At 50.7% G+C, this 27,901-nt stretch overlaps 1 protein-coding gene across 7 annotated transcripts in view; it reads right to left on the reverse strand.

The window, feature by feature from the left end:
• The window catches only part of PLB1 (phospholipase B1), a 143,224-nt gene that overhangs the window by 73,259 nt on the left and 42,064 nt on the right, over window positions 1-27,901 (reverse strand). For 3 of the 7 annotated variants that reach the window (XR_006703702.1, XM_045447298.1, XM_045447304.1), the window contains exons 3-17: window positions 26,791-26,852; window positions 25,601-25,667; window positions 24,390-24,448; window positions 20,361-20,401; window positions 19,744-19,787; window positions 16,831-16,921; window positions 16,439-16,490; window positions 14,517-14,603; window positions 11,544-11,606; window positions 10,716-10,795; window positions 10,355-10,430; window positions 8,882-8,977; window positions 8,191-8,247; window positions 2,628-2,699; window positions 1,676-1,750 (exon numbers count right to left, since the gene is read on the reverse strand). Coding sequence is in view for 6 of the 7 variants with exons in the window: in XM_045447298.1 (XP_045303254.1) it covers window positions 1,676-1,750; window positions 2,628-2,699; window positions 8,191-8,247; window positions 8,882-8,977; window positions 10,355-10,430; window positions 10,716-10,795; window positions 11,544-11,606; window positions 14,517-14,603; window positions 16,439-16,490; window positions 16,831-16,921; window positions 19,744-19,787; window positions 20,361-20,401; window positions 24,390-24,448; window positions 25,601-25,667; window positions 26,791-26,852 (1,022 nt within the window). In the remaining variant the exon portion in view is untranslated. Of the gene's footprint in view, window positions 1-1,675; window positions 1,751-2,627; window positions 2,700-8,190; window positions 8,248-8,881; window positions 8,978-10,354; window positions 10,431-10,715; window positions 10,796-11,543; window positions 11,607-14,516; window positions 14,604-16,438; window positions 16,491-16,830; window positions 16,922-18,686; window positions 18,904-19,743; window positions 19,788-20,360; window positions 20,402-24,389; window positions 24,449-25,600; window positions 25,668-26,790; window positions 26,853-27,901 lie in introns of those variants that run through there. The other 4 variants (XM_045447300.1, XM_045447302.1, XM_045447301.1 and 1 more) reach the window with 4 other exon arrangements.

Here is a 27,901-nt window from a genome sequence, read left to right on the forward strand (position 1 = left end):
TTAACATCCGCACAAAGTTCATCCCCCTTGGCACATCCTAAGAGGACCCTGACATTCTAAACCACCAGCTCTGAACCCAGCTCTCGTGCTCTCCATGCCTCTGCCCGAGTCTACCTCCGTTCCCCCCTCACCCTCCCCTCCCTCCACGTTCCCACACGCCCATCCACCGGGTCACCCCTGGCCATCCTTCAAGGCTGGGGTTGTTGGTCTTCTTTGGGAAACTATGTCACCTCTCTCCCGTCAGTCGCTTCCTCTGTGTTCCCAGAATACCCACGGAAACTTTAATTAGAGTCATGCCGCGACTGCTGATTGGCTCCACGAGGCTGAGTTCCTTGGGACAAGCAGCGGATTTTATCTGTGGCTTTATCTCTTATGCCTGGTATTCCTCTGCCCACCCAGCCATGTAGCCATTCAACAAATAGTGACGAGTCCCTGCTCTGAATCCCTGCTTGCATTCTAGTGGCACACAGAAGGCTTTCAATAAACGTATCCTGAGGGAATGTGTCGCTGTCTCCCACCAGATGACAAATACTGGCAACGCTTGTATAGAACTCAGAGCATACCGACACCATTTCATGTACTTTATGCGTATGAGCTTATCATTAGTAACAACTCTGTGAGGTGGGGCTGTGACTAGCATGTCACAGAGATGGTAAGTGCCTTGCTCAATGACACAGTGCCGGTAAGTGGAAGAGCCTGGATTTGAACCCCAGAGCGCCCTGCTGCCTCTCAGGTATATCCTCACGCTGAGGTATCGGTTAGAACGTGAGGGACATGATGATAAATCAAGAGTCTTTCCTGCTGTGTCTCTCAGGCTTTGTGCTGGGGACCCAGGCCGTCGTCTTTGCCGCTGGCGGGGATGGTAGTAGGAGTGAATTCGTCTCAACTCGTCTCGGTCCGCAGTCCTCTGAGAGTGAGGACATCAGCCTTGAAGTCTTCTCAGCTCCCCAGAGGAGTGCAGGGTGCCCTATCTCATCTTGACAGGAAAGATCAGAGAAGGACTCCTGAGACAAGCACCAAGGGAGGCGTGAGGAGGCACGAGGCGGCCCCCACGGGCGTGCGCCAACTTCGAAGGCCTTCTGGCCTCCATGCTGTCTGGTTTCGCGCTTCACCGCATTCCTCTGCTTTTTCTTAACTTTCTCCTCAGATTAAGCCCTCAGGTGAGTTTAAAAGGACTCGTCGGTGATTTGGGGAGAGCCTGAGGATTCTTGGTTTATGTCGGAAGAAAACAGGGAGCAGGCAGTGCTGAGCACCCCACCACGCCCCGTGAAGCCTCAGGATGCTGGTTGCTGAGGCCGTTCTAAAGACAGAGATAGGGGTTAAGGGTCCGACTTCGGCTCAGGGCACGATTTCACGGTTTGTGAGTTCGAGCCCTGCATCGGGCTCTGGGCTCTGGGCTCAGGGCCTGGAGCCTGCTTTGGATTCTGTGTCTCCTTCTCTCTCTCTGTCCCTCTCCCACTCATGCTCTCTTTCTCTCAAAAGGAAATAAAGATTAAAAAAAAAAAATCAAAGACAAGGATATAGGGCTGGCCTGCTTCACACACCTGACACTTTGACCCTTCCCCGTGGGCTCATGGGGTTCCAGGGAACCACGTAGAAACTTCCAAAGACTCAGCAAGGGGTACCACTCCTGGTTCATTTGCATGTTTGTCAATCACAGAAAATCCGAGCCTACCTCAAGCTCCTCAGGAGATTTTAGCAGCCTGGGCAGGTAGTTGCTGTTCTTGTAGGTGAACAGAAAGGGATTCTCCTGCAGAGGAAGGTAATACATTATAATCATGACCCAGAAATCTGTATCGTTTAACCACCAGGCTTTCTCACACAGTAATGCCTTTGGTCAGTTTGGAATGCTCATAGCATCCTTGAAATGATGAGAAAACCATCATCTGGCTTTTCTTCTCCGTGCTGCTCGTTAGTTCTCTGAGAGGGCTCACTAATGCTTTGAAATGTCCCCTTTGCCACAGTCAGCATCTCCTGCTTGTACTGGAGTTTCATGCTACCAGGCAAAGTACATATATTTCCACAGAAAGGGAACTGAATTTTAAGCTTCCTGGCAGCCAAGGCAAAGAGGGAAACAGGGCAAATGATCTAAGTCCTACAGCCCAGTAAAAAAACAAAAACAAAACAAAAACAAAAAACAGAAAAACCCCAAACAACAACAACAACAACAACAACAACAACAAACTTACCAGTTCAGTAAGAAAGCCCAAAACCGGACTCACATTAAATGATAAAAAGAATTCTAGTGATTTATGTTCGGTGTTCCTTTTCTCATTCATTTACTCAGCAGCACTAACTCTATGCCTACTACATGTCGGGCGTGTTATTCAAGATGCTCATCCTCACATTTGGGACCAGGTAAGCTGTGGCTTTGGTCCCAGGCCCTCCACAGGTGTGGAAGGGGCCTCAGTGCTGCGGACACGGCTCTCCTGAGGCGCCGGTGTAAACCCTCAGCGTGTCAGGTGTGCAAAGCTGTGCCCAGCCTTGAAGAGCCAACCCAAGCCTCTGATGGGGCTAATGTCTCATCCAGGGAAGACCCCACTTCACAGCAAAGCCCACTTCTTCGTGGCCCCATCTCGGTCCCCAACTCAGCAAGGGATTCCCTCCCGTCCCCAGTTCTGGCCTACCTGAGAGGGACATTTCACCAGACTTCCGTCTCGTGCACTGAATGACTCATCTTTCTGTCCTGCTGGCTCCATCTGGAAAAGGAGATGATCTTTAGAACAGAGAAGTCTTGGGCGCCTGGGTGGCGCAGTCGGTTAAGCGTCCGACTTCAGCCAGGTCACGATCTCGCGGTCCGTGAGTTCGAGCCCCGCATCGGGCTCTGGGCTGATGGCTCAGAGCCTGGAGCCTGTTTCCGATTCTGTGTCTCCCTCGCTCTCTGCCCCTCCCCCGTTCATGCTCTGTCTCTCTCTGTCCCAAAAATAAATGAACGTTGAAAAAAAAAAAATTAAAAAAAAAGAACAGAGAAGTCTTGCACAGGTGGCCGCATCCTGGGGTGCCAATGACAGAGACTCATTTGCCCAGCATCTCTCATAGTGTGACCCTGGGCCAGCTGGCGGCACCAGCATCACCTGGGGACACATTAGAAATGCAAATCTCCAGGCCCAACCCAGACCTACTCAAGTCAGAAACCTTGGGGTGGGGTCCAGTGCTGTGCATTTGAACAAGCCTTCCAGGAGGTCCCAGTGCAAGCCCCAGGTGAGGCCCAGGGCACGGGAGGATTCAGTGATGCCCAGCCCACCCCTCCTGATGTTACAGAGAGAGGCATGGAATGCCAGACAGGCTGAGCTGGGACTGGGACCCCAGCGCTGACGAAACTTCCCTCCGAGAGGAGAGCAGGGTGGGGAAGGAAGGACAAACCCTTGGCTCTTGTGTAAAGCATGCGTCCTCTCCCCTCGGCTCCCCTTCCCGTGGTGTGTAAGCCCGCGTCCAGGAGGCAGGAAGAGCCTCTGTTACCTGAACACTGCTTACGTGGCCGTGAGTGAGACGAGCTATGGCTTCTGGCTCAAGTCCTAGGTCTTTAATCAGAGGAACAGACGTGGGGCACAGCCCAGCCCCCACTCCCAAACAACTTGAACATCTAGCGGTTCGGGAATGAGCAATGGTGGGCTCAGTGCTGATCTAGGCAACTACTTAAATGATAACCGGAGCCCGTGGAACAGCGCCATCAAATAGTGTGCGTGTGTCAGCAGGGGCCCCAGCAGGTGAAAAACCGATGTGAACGTGCTCAAGGGCACATGGGAAAATGAAGGCAGTTGAAGAATTCAATGGGGGAAGGCTTTCTTTTTTTTTTTTTTAAGTTCCTTTTGTTGGGGCGCCTGGGTGGCCTAGTCAGTTGAGCCACCGACTCGATTTTGGCTCCAGTCACAATCTCATGGTTTATGAAATCGAGCCCCACGTTGGTCTCTGTACCGACAGCATGGAGCCTGCTTGGGATTCTCTCCCCCTCTCAGGCTCATGTGTGCTCTGTCTCTCTCTCTCTCTCTCTCTCTCTCTCTCAAGATAAACATTTTTAAAAAGTTCCTTTCATTATCTTTAAATGTTTATGATACATAAACTCTTGAAAGATACCACAGCTTCGAGAGAAGACACATTTCCTCCTGCACTGCTATTTTCTCCCATTTGGGAACCTCATGTTCACGGTCAGCCCTACTGCCCACAGGTACCAGACTCTTGGGCACCTTTGTCCCTCACCTCCCTTCCAATGACTTGACAAGAGGCAAGAGGCTATGGGATGGGGCGCTCTGTCTGGCTCAGTCACATCCTCCACGAGGATTTTAGATTCTTCAGCAATATCTTATCCCAGCATCTCGCCATAAACAAGAACCAGGGAGAGAACTTTACCCTTCTTGGGATTAGCTCTTCACCCAAATGGACAAAGTCAGATAAGAGGGTGTAATTGACCTTTTGGAAAAAGGGTGGCAACCTTTTAGCTCGAAGGCTGGAGGAGGAACTGGGGTCCCTACCTTCTTTCAGATTTATTCTGATGGTGGGCACTCCTGGAAATGGGAGGTCCCGCCCACAATGTTCAAGGTTGCTCTGAAAGGGAGTGTTCAGTGACCCGGTGTCAATCTGGCCTGCCTTCTTCCCTTCTCCAATCTCTCAAGAATGTAATCAATAAGAGAGTCTGGAAAGAAGCTCTGAGAGAGCCACACTTAATAATTCTGGTAGAATGGATATAGCAGAGCCCATTTTTTAAGGACCTTAAAAAGAGGAAATTCATAGGCTTGAATAAACACTTTCCTTTAAGAGACTTTCCTCAAATGTCTCTCTATCAGTCTCCTACATCCTTCCCACTCCTCTAATGCCCTTTACACCTGCTTGGACCCTCTACCCTCCTCTGTGCTCAGGCAGCATGGAGAATGAGGTGGCCAGGCCAAACATCCCCTCCCACTGTCCCTCCGCCTGCCACCCTGTGCCCGGGTACAAGTTCACATGCACTCCAGGGACAGAGGGGGCTGGTCTCTGTGCTCTCGCTCTACACCTCAGTCCTGGAATCACCCACATCTCTTCTCCACAGCCTCCCTGCCGCACTGGAATTAACTGGAATGTGGGAGGGATGACTTTAGACATTCTCTCCCAGGAGAATTCCCACTCAGCTGAGCAATTCCTGAGGGAATTTCAGGGCTTGGCATGCAGTGGGGGTCTGTGATTGCTGGAAGGATCCAGTTCCCCAAAGGTGGGTTTCTTCAGAACTAGTGTTGCATAAGAATCGTCAGAAATTACTGAGGAGGCGGTGATGGGGGCAGAAGGGACCAAGGGAATGAATTATGTCTTCACAAAATCCCCCAGCTTTGTGTCAGGAGCTCAGCGGCAGTCTGGGGGCACGTTATGCTAGGGCGGTTCCAGGAGTGTTTCAGAAGTGGGGCTGCTCTCTTGCAGGTATCTGCAACTTTCCTTTGCTGGCCCTCACTCAGAGCTTACGTGTACCCTGGGGCCTGGCCAGGGAGAGCAGATGCGGGGCTGGCCTGCACAGCCACCCCCACTGTGGTGTCTGGGGGCATCGTGGGGGAGAAAAGTGGTGGAACTTGGGCCCCTGTGGTCACAGCGATTATGTTGGACCCTCTCTGCTCCCCACATATGAGAGTGGCCCTCATTCCAGGCCCTCTGTGTCTGTGAACGTGGCCTTGGATAGACCTATCTGGCTTTCATCTCTGTGGTCTCAAACCCAACACAGCAGAGACTCAAGGAGATAAAGGCAGAGACACGCCTGCCCTCCTTGTGTCCCTAGGAAGACACAAGAGTGAACCCAAGGGTGAACCACTCGTGCGTGCTGCTAAAGGCCTCTGAGGTTCGCTGAGGGTCATCACACACCTCTGGCAAGGAGGGAAAAGAGAGGCCTAGAAAGACCACACGAATCTCCTCACGCTACAACCAAAGACACAGGTGTAACCGGAACTCAGGGTTTCTGGCTTTTTACCCAGTACTTTTGCCCAGACCTGGTCGATTCCTCATTTCTTATGGACTAACCCGTGCCTGCAGGAGCTGTCCACTCACTTTCGCAGCTCTGCTCACTCTGGGAGCCACGGATGGTCTGGCACGTCACCCATGAGGAAGCCAGGAGAGTGACACATCCAGGGAAGCCCCTCTTTCTCTGCTGGCCTGGCTGCCCGGACCTCGAGAACTCTCATTGGGAAATAACTGGGGGTTGGTTGGACAGGACAGAGTGGGGGTAACTGCCCACCCAGGAAAGCTGCCTCCTCCTCCTCGGAGCCCTTGTGACACCTACTATGTCATGGTCCTTTGGCCTTGAGTCTGTTCCCATCTGTGGGCCTGCTCGGCCTCATCCTTATCCTCACCCTCAAGTGGGTAGTAGGACACTGTGGTGCCGGGTGCCTGTGTCAATGTGCAGGATGACACTCGGGCTCAATAAAGGCAAAGATTGTCACTGTTGCCCCTGCCACCAATGATGACCAATAGCAAGGTGAAGGGGTAGAGAGGGAGAAGGAGAGGGAAGAGAGGGAGGAAGTGTGTGCAGGGGAGGGAGGAGAGGGAGGGGAGGGAGGGGAGGGAGGGGAGGGAGGGGAGGGAGAGGAGGGAGAGGAGGGAGAGGAGGGAGAGGAGCCTTTCCCTGGATCTGTTCTCTCTGGCATTCAGGGTACATTATTCCTTCTCAGGGCCTCCTTATCCTCAGGTTTCCTCTCTTATCAGACCAGCCTCATATTGCCCCTTGCCAGTGCATTGGCTCTTCTTTTCTCCATGCCCTTTGCTCACAAAAGTCCTTTTGCCTGGGAATGCCCACCCTGACCTCCTCTGACACACCTTACAAAGCCATTTGGAATCCTGTCCCCATGGGATCCTCCTGACCTCTCGCTCCTATCATTGTTGGGTACACAGTCCAGCACATCACTGCTGGCTGAGGTCAAGTTCACTCTTGTTCTTCTGGGTTGCCTGACCTTTCCAGCTACACCCTAGGTTCTATGAGGGCAGAGGTCATCTGCTGTGTGTCCTGTATCCTCCTAGGACCCAGCCTAGGGTGGGGCATGTTGTAGGTGCCCTTGTGTTGCTTGGGGGAAAGCGGACATAGAAGGAGGAGGAGGTTTGGCTGAGCTGGAATCAGTCCTTCTCCCCCAGAGAGAGGGTGGAGGGGGCTTAGCTCCTGCAGGAAGGGTCACATTCCTATTCTCTGCCCTTCACAGGAGATGGGCAGCAAAGTGGTTTCCTGGGGGAAATATCCTGCCCAAGGGTCAGGCCCACTAAAGGATCCTTATTCAAAGAAATCAGAAAAGAAATCATTGCCTTCTCCAAAGGGGAGTGTGAGTTCCTTGCCATGGGCCATCTGGGGACCTTGCCTACTCTCCTTGCTCCTGGCTAACGTGTGCCTGTGTGTGGGCTAATGAATGCAGTGGCTCACGGTCTCGGCACAGCAAACCAACTGAGGAAAGGGAGAGAAGTTTCCTAACCAAGAACAAGGACAACCAAGTTCCCATCACTAGAATTCTAAAAATAGGGCAACTTCGATGGGGAAAAAATGACAAAGTCAGGTCTCCGTCCAGTGCCCTGGAAACGTTCACAGTTTTGAGGTTCTATCCCACCCACTGACTGAGCCCAGCTGGCCCTGGGGGACTTTCGTAGTCTGGGGAAAGCCTGCCACAGGTATAGTAAGAAGGGCCAACGCGTGGTGAGTCCTCACTGAGGGCCGGTAGGGCCAGGAATAAGCCGTGCACAGGACACGTGTTGCGTCAGGGGTTATGAAAAGGGTTTTGCAGCACGGGAGCTGAGACCTTGTATTCATACGGCTCGTGAAGGGTGGAATTAGGAACGGAAGCCAGGTCTTCTTCATTCACAGTCCACGCTCATCACAGCCACCACCCTGTGCCCTTGAGCCACACGATGGTGAGGGAAATCTGGGCTGGAACTACTACGTGAGCCCAATCCACAAGCAAAGTGGCCCGTGCAGACGCGGAGGAGATGCCCGTGCCTCTGCGAAGAACAGGACCGCGGTAGCCCAGCCCCGGATGGGAAGGTGAAACTCCCAGGAGGTCAGACCTGGGCTGTCAGCAGGTGCGCGCAGGGCCCCTGGTGGCTCAGAGTCATCGTCCGGGGTCCTGCGGGCAACCCGGAGCCCCTCCGTCCGAGCAGGGGGCACAGTGGGTGTGGCGGTGGAGGTCCTGCCTCTCTTCCTGTGTGCGAAGCCCCAGCTGGCACGGCAGCCACCCCCCCACCCCACGACCCCCAGCCACTCACCATGCTGCTCCAGAGATTCAAGGCGAGTGTCCTGGGATCCTGGAGTGGTTGTTCCCCCTGAAACGGAACCAGATAAGAACGTGCTTTTGCCCCTTAGGATGGGGTGGCCCGCCGCACACTTTGAGCCTCCCTGGCAGAGATGGCGTGGCCCGCCAGACTCTCTCTCAGCCCCAAGTGCCACCATTACTTGTGGGCACTTAAAGGACCCTGTCTGAGGTCAGGCTCAGAGGTGAGGGTCTGCAGGGGCAGGTCAAGGGTCTGGCCGCTCTTCCCTATCATCAGGTTGTGCATACGGAGCTACACGGCAGAAGGAGCAGGTGACAGGGAAGTGAATCATGTGTGTTCTGAGTGGGGGTGGGGGGATGGGAATGAATACTCTTCCTCCTCATTTCCAACCACTATCTGGACATCCCTGAAGCCCTAGAGGGGGCACAGGGACTCCAACAGGCAGGATCCAGGAGCCTGGAGGGAGGGACCATCCCAGATGCTAAGGCCTCAGAGACCTTGCCGAGCGTGCACGAACCCACCATGGTGCTCATGGTCCGGGCAGGCCCGGGGGGGGGGGGGGGGGGGCAAGAGGCATTTGCCCAGTGACCTGGGGGAAGGGTGGGGGCAACTCCAAGTCCCCTCCCTTCCAGGGATGGGTGTAGTGTGTGCAGAGGGACACCTCCTCGCAGCCCCCCTCACTCACCGAGGGTAGGGTCTGGTAGAAGAAAGGCTGGAAAACCACTGCGAAGGACTCCTCCTTGTTGTACTTGCTGGAGGCCAGGAGACGGTCCCAGCTCTCCTGAAGGAGGGAGCAGAGAAGTGTGCCACCTGAGTCCCGGCAAGGCCAGGCTGCCCCATCCTCCCACCAGGGAGTTCGGAGCAGGTCCCCGGGTCAGAATCGCCCCTCTGTGCAGTTCTGAATGACATGCTTTTTGGAAGCTCCCCCTGGTCTCACACTTTGGGGCCCTTTGATGAACTACATCAGGGTTTCGTTTTCCTCTGAAGCCTCAGCATCACGTAATACCAGAGATGAACCTGAAGTATATTCTCTGGGTGATCGTGAAGTGCACCCCAGCCCAGCACGAACTGGGGCCCCCATGCTCTTCCCAAGGGCGGGATTCCGTGGAGGGATGTGCTATTGACCACTCCAAAATTGTCGTTTCCAAAGTGAGAAGTGCCGTATATAACTTCATATAGGGCTTTCTTCTTAAATAAAAATCATCATGTTAGGGGCGCCTGGGGGGCTCAGTCGGTGAAGCGTCCAACTCTTGGTTTCGGCTCAGGTCATGATCTCACGGTTTGGGAGTTTGAGCCCAACTTCGGGCTCTGTGCCAACAGTGAGGAGCCTGCTTGGGATTCTCTCTCTCCCCTCTCTCTCTCTCTCTGCCCCTCCCCACCCTCTCACAATAAGTAAACTTAAAAAAAAAATTTTTTTTTTAAATCATCGTGTTAACACGCATCAGGAGGAACTTGTGCTTTGAGCTGTTTGCTGGAAGGGACGATGGCACCCACTGAGCCATCCACGCTCCCTTGGGTCTCTTCTCTAAACCAGAATGCTCATCATTAGGAATCCTGACTTGCCCATGGGTTGTGGTCTGGGGAGCAAGCCCCCCCTGGGCACCACCAGCTCACCAGCCAGGGACGTGTGGTACAAGTGGTGATGACAACCAAAAGCATTTCAGAATGAATCTGCAAAATTCTTCTTGATCTTTTTTTTTTCTAACTTTATTTATTTTGAGAGAGAGTGTGAGTGGGGGAGGGGCAGAGAGAGAGGGAGAGACAGAATCCCAAGCAGGCTCCGTGCTGTCAGCTCAGAGCCCGACATGGGCTGAACTCATGAACGCATGAACCATGAGATCATGACCTGAGCTGAAACCAAGAGTCAGACACCTGACCGACTGAGCCACCCAGACACCCCTTGATCTTTTACTTTAGGTTCCACCACCGCCCCCGCCCCCCACCAGTAGTCAGTCCCCACTCTGCTCAAGAGAGTACCGAAGTATGGCCAGAAAGTGAAGGAAGGGTAGCTCTCTTTGGTCCCTGACTCTTAGTCCTGAATTTATGGAAGAAGTTCGACATGAACAAGTTTGCTCCCTCCTTGTTCCTACCACCCCCGTTCTCTTCTGGGATCACCTGTCCCTGTGGGCCAACAGCCAGTGTCTGAGGGTGGGCTCACCTGATAGGACCACTGTGTCACAACCTCGGAAAGCTTCAAGGTCTCCCCTGAGTATCTGCAGGGCTCTTCTGCGAGGCTGCCGGTTAAAACAAGCCAGAGATGAGAGCGTGGTTGCGATGTTGGCTATTCATGCTGTCCATGGGGGAAGAAGGGAGCTGGTGGGGGGACTCTGGAAGTTGCTTAGGGAGTACGGGAGGAAAAGTTGGAAGTCTTACAGGTGTAGGAGGAGGAGGCACACGTCGGGGAGGACGAAGGGTAGGGTCGTTCTCATAGGACTGAGGGACACGAAGTGCCCCGTGCTGTGCCTGACACACGGCAGCTAATCAACAAAATGCTGGTTTCATTTCACTTCCCTTTTTACCTGAGCTGAGTCCCTTGGTGCCAGTGAGAAACCACCAGAGCCTCAGAGAGATCTACCAGGTTCACAAATGCTCTGGGGACCTAGGAGGATACGAGGGAGAAGGTGAGCATTTGCAAGGTCACCACCATTGCTGCCCAGGGGCTTCTCTGGAACCCTTGGTTTGAGCCTGTTTGGTGTGTGGTTGAACACGGCAGGCCTCTCCTTGGTTAAGTACCTCCTCTGGGACGTGCTTGGTTGGGGTCTCTCCAAAGCTGCCGGCACTGCCACCGTGGAAAGGTGTCATTCACCATCCCCTGGGGGGGGGGGGGCAGAACACCGCCCCACCACAGTGTCAACAGGGGAGTAGGACCTTGGTGGCAGCGGGACTGTAATCCTGACAGAAAAGCCGCCTCCCCGGGGATCAAAGGGTTGGGGTGAGAGCCACAGAGCTCCCCTGCTCATCATGGTCAGGCCAGAAAGGGAAGGCCCTTGGGGTGTCACTGCCTCAGACTCAGAGGCCTTAGGAAAGAGGAGGTCCACTGAGACCCCAGTGCTCTATCCCTTCTTCTTCCAGAAGTCTTGTTCAAAACTCTTCTTGGATTGTGAAGAGCTATATACCTGACCCGGGTTTTTCTGAAAAGGCAAGAAGACTGGCTTCTCCACTTTGCTTTTCCCCTGGGTGTTGGCCTCCCTTCTGAGGCCACTTTCCCTGTCTCAGTGGAGGCCACTGGAGAATAAGCCGGAACCCGCCCCATCAGCCCTTGGAAGAGCAACTTCCTGCCGGCTGCCCGAGGAGTCTTTGGGGAAGGGAAACTCAGGGCCCGTGGTCCCGGGGAGCTGTAGTCTCACCTCCTGGTGCAGGTAGTCCAGCACTCCAGCTAGCTTGAGCAGACCTCCCGCCGCGTGCCTGTGCTGGGAGAGGAGAAGCGTGCTAAGGGCAGGTGGGGATGGGCCCAGGGGGCCAAGGATGTGCAGGCTCCTGCTGGCCTGCCTCTTTCTCTCCCCACCCCCTATCGGAGTCCTTAAACCCAGGAATAATGGTGTTCCCCCTTTGCACCCGATTTTCTTCAGATACAACTTCCTCCATCAGCCTCTGGGAGGAAGTCTGGTCCCAGGTTTTTGCCCATTCTCTGACTTCCCCAACCCATCATCCACCAAGAAAAACCAGACTCTCTAAAATGGGAAGTTCCGTGTCAGGGAAGGGCAAACCAAGGTCAGGGCCATTCCAAAGCTCTCAAGGAGGGAGGGGAAACCAGACTTATTCACAAAGACTGATGGAATCCCTTTTATTTTTTTAAGTTTATTTATTTATTTTAAGAGAGAGAGAGAGAAAGAATGAGTGAAAGAGGACCGAGAGACCATCCCAAGCAGGCCCTGTGCTGTCAGCAGAGAGCCTGATGCAGGGCTTGAACTCAAACTGTGAGACCATGACCTGAGCCGAAATCAAGAGTCAGATGCTTAACCCAGTGAGCCACCACAGTGCCCCTCCCCCCCATTTTAAGTTTAAGAATCACTTTCATCTGAAGAAAATCAGGTCCAAAGGAGGAACACAATTACCGCTGGATTTAAGGACCCAGATGGGCCTCAAAACTTCTGCACGGCACACTTTTATCAGACCTCCCCCTGCCACATGGGCCCCCAGGGAGAAAGGGCTCAGGGAGAGAATCCGAGCCAACTCCTATTACTGAGTATTTAAAGACACCTCCTACCCCACCCAATTCTTTGTAATGAAAATATATAAACAAATGACAAGACCTCAAAAATCAACCCTGGTTTACCTTTTCAGGGTGAAAAAAATAACTAATGATAAATTTTGCGACAAGACAAACTCCTAAGCAGCCTGCAAACCAGCTGTCCCCTGAGGCGACGTGGCTCAGACAGGAAGACATGGAAGGCCAAGTCGCTGTTCTGTCTCCTGCGGGGACACAGGCAGGGACTCTGGAGACAGCTGCCAATCACTCGGGCTGGAACAGCGAGAAAGGGCAGCTCCTACCCCACATCCCTGCTTTGATGCAAAAGTGTCCTCTCAAGGCTGGTTCAGCCCGCTCTGTCACCGTAGGCAGCAATAAAGCCTGTTGTCCATTTCTTATAGTCTGAGGGAGTCTCTCCCTGAGCATGACAGTCAGCATCACACTTTCCCTTCCGAAGAGTCTCGGGTACTGCCTAGAAAGGTCCTTGCTGCCCATCTGGACCACGTTCAGGGCATCCCTCTTCCCTAGGGTACCCAGGGATCCCTGCATGGTTTGACCCCTATGTCAAACCCTGCTTTAGACACTCCTTAGTCAAGGTGGTGGCAAAACGGTATTTTAGCTTTGATTTTAATGTGTTAGTTTTATTTTTAAGGCAAAAGCATTTGTGCTTTGTTTGTACAACTAAAAATAAAAGTAAATAAGGCATAATGGATATATGTATACAGAAATGCCTTGTGTAGGCAAGAATGCTTAAAGGCATAAATACATGAAAGAATACAATAATCCATAATGCTTGAATAGGAAATAAAGTGTATGGAAGGAATCATGAATGAGTGTAAGCATCAATGAATGCATTCAAACATTAAAAAGAAAACAAATGTTAGCATAAACAAACTCGTTATGAATACAATAGCACATACCTGCATGGAAGAAAAGAGGATGAATTTATGGATGAATAGATAACGGATGGATGGATGGATGGATGGATGGATATGCAGAGGAAGTCAGCAATGTCTAAATGCTTGTTTGAGCACTTCACCGCATGAATGCATAAATTCATGAATAAATGTTGGTGTGTATAATGACCAAAAGGGGAAGCAGAGAATAAACAGGGCATGTAAATTTCACTTGGCATTGGAGAAAACAGAGAGTAAAGTAGAAATATAAAGGTTCAAGATCTATATCCTACACACCCAGGAGATCTGTAGGAATATTGTTCCACAAAAGCTGGTCAGGGAAGGTGGGCCTCCCTCGGCATCCTCCAAGGGCTCGACATCAATAATGGAAGGCGGGATGGTGGATGGTGGGGCAAGAATCAGTGGGAGCATGGGGCATTCGGAGGAAGGCAAGAGCATATGTTGTGGGAGAGGAGCACAGGAAAGAGGACAGGACCTCAAGAAACTTCACCTGCCCATGCCTGTGCCGTGGCCTGGTGGGGGCCCTGGATGGGGCTGAATGCACAGTGGGCAGATAACTGGTCTGCCATAGGTGGCTTACGTGCCTTCAGGCTCCTGAGGAAGAGTCTGTGTGCCATTTACGTCACCATAACCTGGGCATCTAAGCCACCCCTTCTAATAACTTTCAGCCGATCCTAACCAGGACTGACCTCCAGTAAAGACTTAAGTCACAGTCACCTACATAAATAAACGCAGGCACACGTTTCATGTCTGGTTTCCAGGAATGCCAAAGAGCCTGGAAGTTGCAGTCTTCCCACAGAAATACTAGCTTCCCCTTATAACTAGAGCCCATGGGCCAACAGGCGACAAGAACACACATATCCTGCTTTTCTTCCCAAATTCAGCACTAAATACAAGCAGAGCTACAAGAAGCAAATGATTTTTCACTAGGAAGCGGATTTTCCTTAGTTGCAGAATGATTATTAACTCAGCCTCTCTACACCTCACTTTCCTTTCCTTGATATGAAAGATGGTACATTAAAAACACTGTCCCTAGAGATGGCTCTTGAGCCCTTAGATATCTAACACCCATTTATTTATCTGTCTGTTGCCCAAGTTCTGAAATAGCTGCCATCAGGCCCCACCTGACAGGTGTAGACCAGGCAGGTTTAAGGTCATTCTGGCTGCCCCTACCCCTGCACCTGCAACCCTCTGTCTCCCAGCCTGTGATTTACCTGTTGGGCGAAGGGACAGAGGTGACCCTGGCTTGTGTTACTGAAAAACACATTGATGAGCTTCCAGTCATTTTGAAAGTCAAGTTGCTGGAAAAAAAAAAGAAAGAAAAAAAAAGGACAAGAGCATAAAAGGAGAGAGTGGTAAGACCTGGCGTTAAGAGACCTTTTTCCTTTTCAAATCTGTCAATTTCATTACCCACACCCATAAAATCATATTTATGCATTTTTTTCCAATGAAGAAGTACATGGTAGGAATCTAAAGTTGTATAAACGCTCTAGAAGGCAATTTGGCAAAATGCATCAAGAACTATTTTTTAAGGGAATACCTCTTGATCTAATAATTCCACTTCCCAACATATATTTTAAGGAAACAAGGATACATGAACGATTTAGCTGCAATGATGAAGCCTTGTTTATAAGCATGAAAAACTGGCAACAACATAAATGTCTAAAATAGGGGATTGCCGTATAAATTGTGGAACGCTCATAAGATGTAGCTGTTAAGACAACGCTGGAAAATGTAATTATTGTCATGGGAAATATTACATTGAGAAAAGTAGGTTATAACAAGTAGCTACATCTAGTAACATCCCTGTTTAATAAAATATATACTTAGAAAAAATACAGAAGGGAATATACATCAAGTTGTTAACAGCAATTATCTCGGGGTATCAGGTTGAAGAATGGTTTTAATATTCTTTTTGTTTATCTGTGTTTTCTGATTTTTCTATAATGAACGTGTATTAGTTGCAGAACAAAAAAAAAAACTTTCATTTTGTTTTTTAAGAGGCAACGCGGTGCGCTTGAGAAACCTTAGACTGTCACCCAGGCTGCACTTTAGATTTTAGCTTAACTAGCTGTGTGAACTTGGGCAGGTCCCATGACTCCTTAGGAATTCAGTTTCTTCATCTGTAAAATTATGGGATTAGGTTCAGGATCTTCTAGCCATTCTCCAGAATGTTATGACTATTCTAGAAATTCTGGAATTCTCCCAGTAGGGGAAACACTTAATAGCATAGCTCCTGCACTCGTCACTGTTCTCGTAGAACCTGAAATGACCTAGCTTTAATCCCTGAACTCTGTAATGAGGTCATGGCTGGCCCAGATAGCATCTTCCCTTGGTTCCAGCAGTCCAAGCTCAGTGCTGGTTACAGCCAGCTTGGTGGCAAGGCTTGCCTTGACCTGGTACTTGCCTGTAAGGAGGCCACAAAACATTTGGGGATGCTTATTACAAAATCCTATGAGTAAAGAGCATCTGAACTGCTAGGAGAATGGGTTTGTTGAGGGTCAGAAGCTTGCCCCTGGCCCCAGCACACGTGCCAGTCTCAGAGCCTGAGGCCACCGGGCACACTGCCCAAGACCCCAGCATGTAGGTTACATGACCTCCACCTAAGACCTAAAATGAATATGAAAAATAACAGCAATCATCACCTCAATGTCATTGGCAACTACAGGCTTTCATTGGAGCAATGCCTCCGTGCCAGGCACCTCTGATGCCCCATTTAATCCTCCCTAAGCCTGTCCGGTAGCCTCTTTTATTACCCCCATCTCATAAATGTAGAAACTGAGGCTTATCGAGGTCAAGGGCCTTACCCAATGTCACACAGCCAACAGGCTGAGAAGTCAGGATTCACAAAGTGTCTCCCTCTGGAAGCCAAGCTCTCAAGTGCCTTCCTGGGTGGGAAGTCATTTTCATCTGCTGACTTTTAGCAGGACCACATTGTGGATGTAAGAAGAAGCCCTGTGTTTTAACGGACTCCAGAGAATTGCCACAGGAAGGGCATCTTTGGGGAACCCAGACCACACCGGTTGCTGTGTTCAGGGCACAGTGGCAGTGGGGTCACGCCTGCCCGGTGTGTTTGGTCTGACGGCCTCGGAGCAGACACGGGCAGCCCCGACCTCAGAGTCAGGCAGGTCCTCACCTGGTTCTCCCTCATGCTCCGCACCAGTCCTTCCGCCTCTACCCGTAAGTCTCTGCAGAGAGGGAGCGAGCAGAGAGGAAAGTGAGTCCAACAGAGCTTTGTTGAGGGCTGGAAGCTTGCCCCTGGCCCCAGCACAAGTGCCAGCCTCAGAGCCCGAGGCCACACTGCACCACCCCTGGCTTTTGCAGGGCAGACACTGACCTGATTTTTAAAATTAGGCCCATCAGGCAGACTGAAATCCATGTGGGAGACACATTTTGACTCTGATTTAATACAAACCTTTATTTCTAAGCCTCTTTGACTTTGCCAGCACCCACCCCCCCCCAACCCATCCAGATGCCCAGGACAGACAGGAGTACACAGTCCCAGGGGAAGCCAGAAACGGGACTTACTGAGCACCAGTGTGGGCCACCACTGTCTTCCCAGGGGCGCACAAAGGCCTCAGAACAGAAGGGTTGAAATATCTGATGATGTCTGAAAGGACTAAAGAGAGAGTTGCTTTGAGGCTATGGCCCTGCCAGCTGGAGGGGACCTGTGAAGGCAGACCCGCCCCCCCACCTCGTAGGGGGAGGTTCCGGGGTAACTCCACTCTTCCAAAGCACGCCCTTCACAACCTGCCCTCTGCTGCGAGGTCAGTCTCGGAGAGGGCCCCCAGAAGTGACTGGGGCTGAAAGCTAGCACCTGTCCAGGGCTAGGCCAAGCCAGCGCTAAGTGCTTCACATGTGTGAAGGGGAAACTGAGGCGGAGAGGAACTAAGCAAGCTACCCAAGTTCTCACGGTAAACTGAGGTTGTTGGGATTTGAACCAGAGCTTTGAAACACCAAGCTTTTCACCGTCACGCACCATCGACTCATTAGGGGAAGTGTGCTAGGACAGGGACCCGGGTAGGCTGCCTCCCAGCCCCCCTTCCTCCTCCTGAGAGTGACAGCAGGGCGGGAAAGCTCCGGGGAACACATGTCCCAGAGCTGACAGCCAGAGGACCGCTAAAAATAGTGCTGTCAGGAGTAGTTAAGTTGTATCTTGATCCCAAGAGAGGAGAGGGCAGAGCCGGGAGAGTGTCATGGGAAGGAGATGCCTCCCCCCACCCCCAATCCCTCTTTCCCTTTTACCCCCATCCAGAAGGGCCTGGGGCTCTGTGGGAGCAGAATCCAGCCCATACTGTGCAGATAGCAGACAGGGGGCGGGAAGTCAGGAGACCGGTCTCTTGGCTTTGTCCGCCTGGACAGTCACCCAAGTCATGTGTGACTGGGTCTTCATCCTCAACCCAAAGTAATGAGCTTCCTTTTCTAAGTCCTGACCAACTAGGAGGAGAAGCCCCTTCCCACATGTGGTGAGAAAACAGGAAGCTCAGAGGCCAGCTGAAGACGACAGGGACAGTGTATGCACACGCGCGTGTGCATGCAAGCGGGCGGCTGGGGGAGAGAAGACATTTTCCCTTGCTCCCCTCAGGAGAGCCTGTGAGAGCAAACGACAAGACATGAAAAGCTGGTGCTAGGTCTTCGGGAGAGAATCGCTTTCCAGAGTAGAGGTGTTTGTATTGTATTGTTCTTTTGTGATCAGATGGGACCATGCTCTTTTCGCATAAATCTTCCCGTCATTTTGTTTTAGGGCTGCCTCTCTCTCAGTCTCCAGTGAGGTCACAACGAAAGGCGCAGGCTGTGGGGCTGGACCACCTGAATTCAAAGGGACTCTGCCACGTACTGATCGTGTAACTTTGGGAAAGTCCATTCACCTCCTCAAGACTTAGTTTTCCCATCTGCAAAACGGCCACGGTGGGCAAGGGCATGGCTAGATCTGAAGAGCTCGGAGGTTCTGGGATTGAAGGACAGGTGGGCTGAGCCAGATAAAGTTGGGCCAACCCTAACAGACCCCTGCACGGGCCTGAATGTCCCTGGAGCCCTTTCTCCTCGGCAGACTAGCTGCTGAGCTCCCGGTCTGGCTCTCGGCTCCGCCCCACTCTCCCACGCCTTAGGGTGGCTGCACCAACAGCTCCGGGTGAGGACATTCAGGTGCAAAATCTGCCCTCCCTGCCCCGCCTCCTGCTGCGGCTCTGCCTAGTGGGACTCCTGGTCACTCGGCTGGTGTACGAGGGGCCACCAGGACTTTTTACCATGTGGGTGAGGGGCCAAAAAATGGAGACGAGTTGAGAAATCAGGCACAGCAGCAGCTGTGTTTGTGCTGCAGAGCCTAAACTACATCCCACCTTCCCAGACACCCCAAATATCCCACCACGCCTCTCTTTTCCTACCATTTAAAGGAAAATGGGGCCAAACCGAGGCAGAGCTGCGACAGCCACTAAGTTGTTTGGGGCGTCTTCTTTTGGAACACTTTGACCTTCTGCATGGGGACCCTGCCGTCACTTTGATCAGCAATATCCCCTCACCCGTCAGTCAAATCCTGGAGGGCTGGACATCCGGTCTCAGCCTTTCCTGCTGGAAGGGGAGGGCTGAAAGCAGGGGCATTATCCTGCTCATCCCTGTCCTTTGCGGAGATCCTAGTCATTCCCAGGCCCTGGGAGAAGTTCACTGGCTGGGCTGACAGGGCACTATCTACCTCACTCGCTGTGCTCATCGTGTGGAGGTGACATTGCAGCATTTTTACTCTAATTATGAAGTGAAAGGTGGTTTCCTCGTTCTTGGCTTGTGAGCACCAAGCACAGGTGACTAACATCCCGCTAGGCTAATGCAGCGGCATTAAGGGACTTGGGGGCTTCAGAAGGTCTTAATAAAGTTGTAAGGGACCTTTGACAGTAAATGAGAAAAGCCAGGTCACGAATTGCATATTCATAAGCACATTCGTATGTGAAAAGGCCAGAATGTTACACACCGATCATCTCTGAGTACCGGGATTAGAGTTCATTTTTATTTTCTTCATTTCGTTTTCCTGAACCCAATTGACATCTTTATTTTACGAGTAAGGAAGTTATTACAAAATGAAATAGACTGAAAATTAGACCTGGGTCTTCTCCTTGGTGCGGGGAGAGGGGAGTGAAGAATGGTGGAGAGTTTCCCTCGAGGAAGTGCTACAAGTCCAGCCTTGGGGTCCTCAGGGAGAAGGAGCTTCAGGACTCTGCCACCTTTGAGGTCTCCCCCGGGTCCCTTAACCTAAGGCCTCATGCCTTCGTTTTGCTCAGAGACCCTCAGACACATTTCTCACGCCCCCCACCTTTTGGGTATGTGACTTTTCATACCCTGGCTCCATGATGAAATAGCCAATAGGATACACTCTCTTCACTAACCCAAATGCTGCTCTGTTGGGAGGGATGGGGACAATCTGGAACGTGGCCATAAAGACACAGGACTCACCTGTCACCACTTCCATGCATGCCTGCTGTGGCCTTCTGTCCGTCCTGCAAGTAAAAGCAAACATGCAAGCATCAGACTGCACCTGTCAACCCTTTCTCTCCACTAATGTGGTCTAGTTCATAACAAGCCATGGCTCAGCCTCGCTCTGGTTCTGGATTTATCCTTCCTGGCGTCAGAGACACACCACAGATGGCTATGGAGCCACCAGAATAGGGTGAACAGCTTTGCTGGGTCCTCCTCTAGTCTGGCCCAAAGCTGGAAGGGGATGCAGCCCCGGTGTAGAAGGAGAAGGACCCCGGCCCAACCCTGCATGCTTCCCCCAAAGCAGAGCAAGGAGACAGGTGGTAGGAAGAACTCCGTATTCGACGCCTCCCCCCCCCCTTTCCTCCCTATTCACCCAGAGGACCCCAGGGGGATGTGTGGGCACAGGAGTGTCGGGCGAGGAGGCAGGAGGCTGGGTTCTCATCCCTGTTTTGCCACCTGCTCCTGAGGCCACTTGGAGCAAGCTGTCTCCTCCCTGGCCCTCAGGTTTCCCCAACAACCGAGCCAAGAGATGAGAGCAGATCCTATTGGGGGCTCCTCTCAGCTCTATGGCTCTGTGGTTCCAGAACAGTTACCATTTTTGCTTCTCCAGGTCAACGGTCCCAGAGTCTGGAGGCTGGAAAAGATAGGAGGTGTGAACAGCCCAGCCAGGGAAGGAGGCAAGAGCCTGTCCTTGTGAGACCCCGGCTGCCTCCTACCAATAAAAGGGAGCCCATGGATCCAGAGAAAGGCCAAATCTGCTCATGAATGTCAGGCTTCCTATGCAACACGTTTGCTCATTTGTTCATCAGAGCCCAGAGCAACCGAAGGTATGAATGTTTTCTTCGGAACAGGAAACAGCAACAGCAGAGCTTAGATTCAAACGCCTCTGTGTAGAATGTTAACCTCCACTTAGACACAGAAGGGGTTGTTTTACTGCGTGACGTTTCTCATCTGAAATTCTGTTTATTGCCTGTCTCCCTTGACTCAAGTGTTAAGTGCATGAGGGCAAGAGTTTGTGTCTGTTTTGTTCTTGACTATATTCCTCGGACCCAGAACAGTGCCTGACACATCAGAAGTATTCAATGAATATTTGCTTGATAAGTGTTTTTTGAATGAATGACGCTTCTCATTTTCCTCTCGGTAAAATGCTGGACAACACAGGACACTCCCTGCTGAAGATGTTCCCTGACTTTGGACGGAGGCAAGACTGTGGGAAGCCACCTGGGCATTGTGTCCTTTACAGGCTTCTAGGGGAGTCTAGAGTCGCGTCCAGTACATAGAAAGTACTCAGTGTGTATTAGCTATCATCAGTAGTAGTATTTTCACAGGTTCTGACACAAATTTTCTCTCTCGACTTCCTAGAAGATAGTGTCTCCAGGTGTCATGGTGACAGGTGACAGTTGTACTCACACTACCTACACCCAGTCTTCTGCTGCTTCTCTTTAAAGAGCCTGTCTATCCTTACCCACCCCACTCAGCGGACAACCAGTCTGTACAACTGGGTCACACTTCTGGAGCCTTCTTGGGAGGGCAGGCTGACCACAACCTTCATCTAAGTGGGACAAAGTGTTTTTACTCCCCAGGAAGAAGGAGTTTGAGAGGTAAAATTTCCAGGGAAATGCGGCAAGCTAAACAAAAATCAGGAATCATAAACCAGGATGCCAGGCCGTGAAGTCATGAGAGCAGCGGGCTGCTGGGCTGAGGCGAAGTGGGCAGCTTGTGCCCAAGCAAAGGGGACCTGAATGATAGCAGAGCCCCTGCCCAGAACAAGCTTGTTGGGGCTGGTGAGGGGAAGGAAAGAGAGAGAACAAGAGGAACAAGGTGGGGAGAGCGGGGGAAGAGCCCAGTTAGAAGTCACAGAAAGGGAAGGCTAGGACAAACCCAGCAAACTCCTATGTCTCCATCTTGCCTGCTGGCAGCCATTTTCTCTCCATATCACCTTGGCTGAACGCACTATGGCACTGGAGATGCAAACCTAAATGAGACACAAGCCTGGTCTTCAAGGAAGTTGCTAGAATGACCTGTAACCTCCCTGGCACAGAAAATGCCTAGAATTCTTAGTTAAGCAAACAAAGCAAAACAAAAGAACAAGTCATAGATACTACGTGCAGTATAACCCTATTTAGGCTACACACACTCTCTCCCTATGTATTGGTGTGTGTGTGTGTGTGTGTGTGTGTGTGTGTGTGCACGTGCTTGTGCAGACTGAGCAGAAGAGGTGATCAAATGAGATCTTCAATTTTTTATTCTGTATACATGTATTTTGTTTGATTTGTTTTAACGTTTGTTTATTTTTGAGAGAGAAAGCAAGCGGGTGAGGGGCACAGAGAGAGGGGGACAGAGGATCCGAAGCGAGCTCCACACTGACAGCACAGAGCCCAACGTGGGGCTCGGACTCATGAACTGTGAGGTCACAACCTGAGCCAAAGTTGGAAGCTTACCCACTGCCGCCCAGGCGCCCCTGATTTTTTCTTATACATTTCATATGTACCGCATGTTAGTTTGGAAAAATATTTTATGAGCATTTGTAAATCTGCTCTTTAAAGTTCTTTGAGGAGGGGCGCCTGGGTGGCTCAGTCGGTTGAGCGTCCGACTTCAGCTCAGGTCACGATCTCGCGATCTGTGGGTTTGAGCCCCGCGTCGGGCTCTGGGCTGATGGCTCGGAGCCTGGAGCCTGTTTCCGATTCTGTGTCTCCCTCTCTCTCTGCCCCTCCCCCGTTCATGCTCTGTCTCTCTCTGTCCCAAAAATAAATAAACGTTGGAAAAAAAAAAATGCAGAAGGGCTCCACACTGGATGTAAAGTCTACTTAAAATAAAATTAGAGGAGTGCCTGGGTGGTTCAGTTGGTTAAGCATCCAACTTCAGCTCAGGTCATTATCTCACGATTAGTGGGTTTGGGCCCCATGTCAGGCTATGTGCTGACAGCTGAGAGCCTGAGCCTGCTTCGGATTCTGTGTGTGTGTGTCTCTCTCTCTCTGCCCCTCCCCCATTCATGCTCTGTCTCTGTCTCAAAAATAAATAAAAATGTTAAAAAAAAAATAAAGTTCTTTGAGGAAAAGTTGGTCTGGCTGAATTAAACAAACACATACTACAGGCACAGGTAAGTGAGCCTTAGTTACAGAAAGTTCCAGGAATTAAGAAAAAAAAAAAAGTACCAGTGTTATGAATTCTTTTCTTTCTAAATTCACTGCTTTCCGTGATTTTTCCCTGGCCCCGTACTTTCTATAAACCAGGCTGAGTTCACAATCGCAGTCTCTGGGTAGACAGGAAGTCTGCCTCCTAGGAGCTGTGTTTCCAGGTTTTACCCTGAAGGCTGAGGTGCCGTCTGTATGATGATAAGATTCTGGAAGCAGGGAGTCCATCCCTGACTGGAGCTGTGTTCAGTGCCAGGCCAGCTCACAGGAGGAGAAAGGGGGGCCAAGAGTGACAGGCAGGAGCCCTGGGGTCTGCATAATTCATGAGCGCGAGAGCTCCCAGAGCTGCAACCACAGAGGGGAAGTCATCACCCCTAGCCAGGTCTAACTTTAGAGACCTGACTTAGGGGGCTCCCTTCACTGAACTTCTCTACCTACACGGGAGAGTGCTCCAGTCCTCCAGCAAGGGTCACACACGTTCTGGGCACACAGGGACACATGGGCTCAGCAAACTCAACGTGCTATCCGTGACGTGAAGCCTCTTTTCTCGATCACCTCCCCTTCCACACTCTCCCGCTAGCAGACCCCCACCTTCACCCCCACCTACACACACTCAAGGTCACACCAGGCACAGATAGCTTTGCCTGCCAGGTTCCCCTGGGCCCCTGGTCTGTTTTCTAATGTGAAGTCTCGTTCTTTCTGGAGGGCCAGCACCGGGCATGGGGAGTGGGCCAGGGCTTGTGGCGAGGGGACAGGGGAGGGCCACTGGGAAGGAGCTGTGGTAGGTGGAGGAGGGAGGAAGGCACTGGAGAGGATGGTGGGGGAGGGGAATATCCTGGTTCCAGGGCCGCGATGCAGCAGGACTCTGGGGTAGAGCGGAGAATGCTGGCCTGGGCACCCCTTCCCAAGACCCGGCCAGGGTTGGGGTGGGGGGCGGGTCCTGCGGGAAGCCAGCACCGACCTGGGAAATCACACTGGCGTTTGGCTCTGTTCTCCAACCCCCTTCTCTCCAGACCCTCTTTCGCTGCTCATCTCTCTCTCCTTGTTCTTTCCGCCTCACTCATTGCTTTCTTTCCCCTTCATCTGACCATATAAAATATACCACCTAAAATCTATTAGCAAAGATGGGTAGATTTTTAAAAATTCACCAAGCATGTAAGGATGATTTTTCTTTAGCTCATAAATAGAAAGTTTCAGAGATAATCTTTAAATTTCTCTGTGATCTTTGACTTTATTTATCCATTGATTTAATTCTTTAATGAGAAACTCCCAAAGTTTCCTCATCCTGATGTAAAGGGAGTCATCCATCTGATTTAAAAAAAAAAAAAAAAAAAAAAGACACAAAACCCTCTAGGGTTTAGAACGTTTCTGAGTCAGAGAATGTTCTTCTCTCCTGAAATGAAACACCTTGCCTGGTTACCAGGCATCCATCTGAGGCTCACCAGTCCCAAACCCTGACTCCCACCTCCACATCCATGAAATACTCACAGGTTCCACGTAGCCCAGGGCTGCCACAAATTTTATATCAGAAGGTCTCACAGAGTGGACTGCAAAGACAAGAACTCCTTTAAGAAGGTCTAGATCTGCATTCCCCACAAGATGAGCCAATGATGCTAGATGGCAGGGGCAGGCCATGGCAGTGAAAAGCCATGGCAGTGGAAAGCTGAAGACCAGGCGGTCACTGGGACCCATAGGAACCCAGCTGAAAAGAGGCTTATTCTTCTCTGGAAGCCACAGGTATCCCATGGAAGGTCACTCATGGCCCTCCTTTTCCCTCTTGCTAGGCCCTCTTGCTGCCTCTGGCTTCCCTCTATCCCTTGGCTCTGCATTTCCCCATTAATAAGTAACCAGTAATGACCTGAAATGACCTGAAAATGACCTGGGTACAAAAGGGATAATGTCAGCTTGAAGAGTGCCAGAGAACAGCACTCAAAGAGTGCCGGAGAATATTACTCTGTGAACACACAGAAACCTCAGGTGCAAGCCATATGCAAATGGTCCACCAGGAAGCCTCCATGACCCACCTGGGCCACAAGCATTTTTAGAACTAAGTCTCCCTAGAAACCACGGACCTACTCCTGGTCATGTTACAGGGCCATTACAAGTAAACGTCCTAAAGAGATCATTTCCTGAGAGGTGCATCGATTTCTTTTTCTAGCTACACTCCTTATATAACAGAATAGTAAGGATAGCATGCTTAACTGGAAACTGATAAGATAGTGCAATGCAAACATAAGCAAAGCCATTAAACATGGTCTATAATGCAGCCATTTGATAGGATAAAGTCAGAGAAGACAGCCAGCTCAAGAGCAACACTCATACCATCCAGGTATTAGACAAATCTAGCCTGTTATAGGAGAAAAATGTCTACAACAGCCACTGTAGCTTACATTACGAGATCCAGGAAGGCACATGAGTGACCAAGTTCTAACCCACAGGTCCTATGGCACCATCTGGGCCCCCTGAAGGTGATCTCCCAGAGGTCACCCTTTCCCAGGCAAGCCACTGTGGGGCCATGTTGGTTCTATCTCTGGTGTCCTTCTATAGAAATGGCTGAAGGGAAAGGAGGTGTTAAAGACTGAGGCTGGGGAAGAGGCTTGGATGGCCAAAGGATACAAGAGGAGTAGGACTGGAGCCTCTGCTGGCTACCTCACAAAGAAGATGCCAGCCTTCCAAGCTCATGGCTCAGGGTCACATACCTGACTTCGGAGGCACACTGGATCCTGACTTCTTTGGGTTGCATGAGAATGCAAAGTTCTTCAGGGCCTGCAACAGAAACCAAACATCAGAAACATCAACTGCCCTCGTAGGGAAATATTGTAGGTCCTGAAATCTGGTGTACTTTGACCATGAACTTGTTCTCTCTAGGCTCAAAATTCAGAAGCAGTGATTATCCACAGTCATGTTCATCATAGTCCCCATTCACCTAGTAAAAGGGGACATGTGTCTATTGACAATGCCCTTAGCAAGTGGCAGGTAAGGATGCCTCAAAACATATGTGTATTTTACCACAGTAAAAAAATAATTAAGAAGAGACCCAGTATATCTAGACTAAAAAGTTAAAAATAATCCATTCTATGCTATCATATTTTTTATATTATCTACTTTCCCTCTTTTAACTTGCTTATCTGCATAAAAGCAGGTGCAGGAGGCATTATGTTCATGTGCTGCTGGAAATGAATGGTAAACCAGAAACTGGGAAACTCGGGAGTCCCCGCCATATCAGTGTGTCCTAAGCCCAGAGGGGCTGCTGAGAGCAGAGAAGGGACTGGGTGACCAGCACTCGGGTTCACATGACCACCCAGGCTTCGTCAGATGCCCACACAGGTCCAGAGCAGTCTCTGCTGGCAATCACATAGAAGGCGTTGGGAAGGAAGATCATCTTTTCTCCCCAGAATCGAGAGTAGAAGAGGAAATATGCCAACAGGGGAAAACACACCATAAATAGGGTGCTTGACCACATCTCGCTGTCACAAGACACAAGTTAATTTCTCTGGAATTACTGATTTCGGTAAGAGATAAAGAATTTATTCTCAGCCCTTATCTTGTGGATGTTCTGGGAAGACCTCACCCAGATGCCTCCAGATAATTCATGGCATCTGCTCAAGGTTCACAGAGATAACAAGCCCATTTATAACTCTTTCTGGACGCTTCTGGGAACCACCAGCTCGGAATGCAGAGATGATGAGCCTCAAATTCCAGGAGATATGGTTGTGCCCTCTCTGCTGTACCAGGCAGCTTCACTGCTCCCGGGGGAAGCAGCTCATCCAGCCCATTCCGTCCAGACCTCAGGGGGGCACCTGCCAACTTGCATCGAGATTTGGATATACCCACCAGGAAAGGAACCCACCCACCCACCCCTCTTCTCCTACCAGGACAAAGCCCTCACCTCTGGTGATAGTTGCTTTTCCAGTGTGTTCTCGCCAGGAGAGGTAGTGGCCTGGGTGAGCCCTAAAAGAAAGCAAATACAGTTCAGATTATTTAGCTGCAGCTTTAGATTTACAGCTTTCATGCCCTTCCTCCCAGCTCTATCTATGTGCCCAGCTCAGTAATGTCCCTTGTAGTAGAAAAGTCCAGGTTGATCCCTCCAGCTATCTCCTCCATTGTCAGGGACACCTGCGTTCATTAACACAGCCTATTAAGGCAGAGTCCCCAAGTTGAAAAGCAAGAGTGTTACCTGGCAGGGGTCAGTAATAACCCTGCATCACGCTGTTATCTAGCAATAAATGTATAAAGATACCTTTATTGGCTCCTTAGCAAAGGGCAGAACTCTTAAGGTAATGTTGGACACCTAGCTGCTGTTGTTTGGGGATCCAGGACAAAGCAAGGGAGGCAAAGGACATTCTGGAATAGTCTGAAGGGTTAGGTGAGTTTCAGAGGTAACCGTGAGATTCCCATGGGGATGTCTAGAAGGGTCTTGCTGAGTGTGAGGTGGAGGGGGAAGAAAAGGCAGGTAGAGAAACTGCAAACCTCAAAGACTTTCTCTTCCTCCCAGCTGACTCTGGGGCAGTCTCACAAAATATTTACATTTTCTTTACCTTCTCAAAATATAATTTACATATGATAAAAGACTCATCCTAAGTGTATAAGCCAAGGAGTTTTCCCATAAAACATTTAATTTTTGAAATACACAAGTAACACTATAGTACCTTTAACAGCCCTCCAAATAAAGGAACAAAATTCGCCCATAGTGCCACTACCCCAATAACCAAACGTGATTTGTTCACTCTCTTGGGTCTATCATCAGGCTCCAGATGGGGCACTCTTTCCATTTAGTTATAATCAGTGTGGATTACATTATATCCTGCAAGTTCCCTTTAATATTGTATTGTGAGTATTCTTTATATTGCTATGTAATGTTGATGTTTACTTTAACAGCTTCATGATACGTTTATGATACTGATACCTAATCATAAATCCTGGTCCCTTGTGTCTTCTGACTTTCCTTGCCCAGTTCTCTGCCCCTGGTACACTCTTTCTGTAAGGATGTACCATGTGAC

The sequence above is a fragment of the Leopardus geoffroyi genome, chromosome A3, assembly GCF_018350155.1.
Source record: "Leopardus geoffroyi isolate Oge1 chromosome A3, O.geoffroyi_Oge1_pat1.0, whole genome shotgun sequence".
Lineage (NCBI taxonomy): Eukaryota > Metazoa > Chordata > Mammalia > Carnivora > Felidae > Leopardus > Leopardus geoffroyi.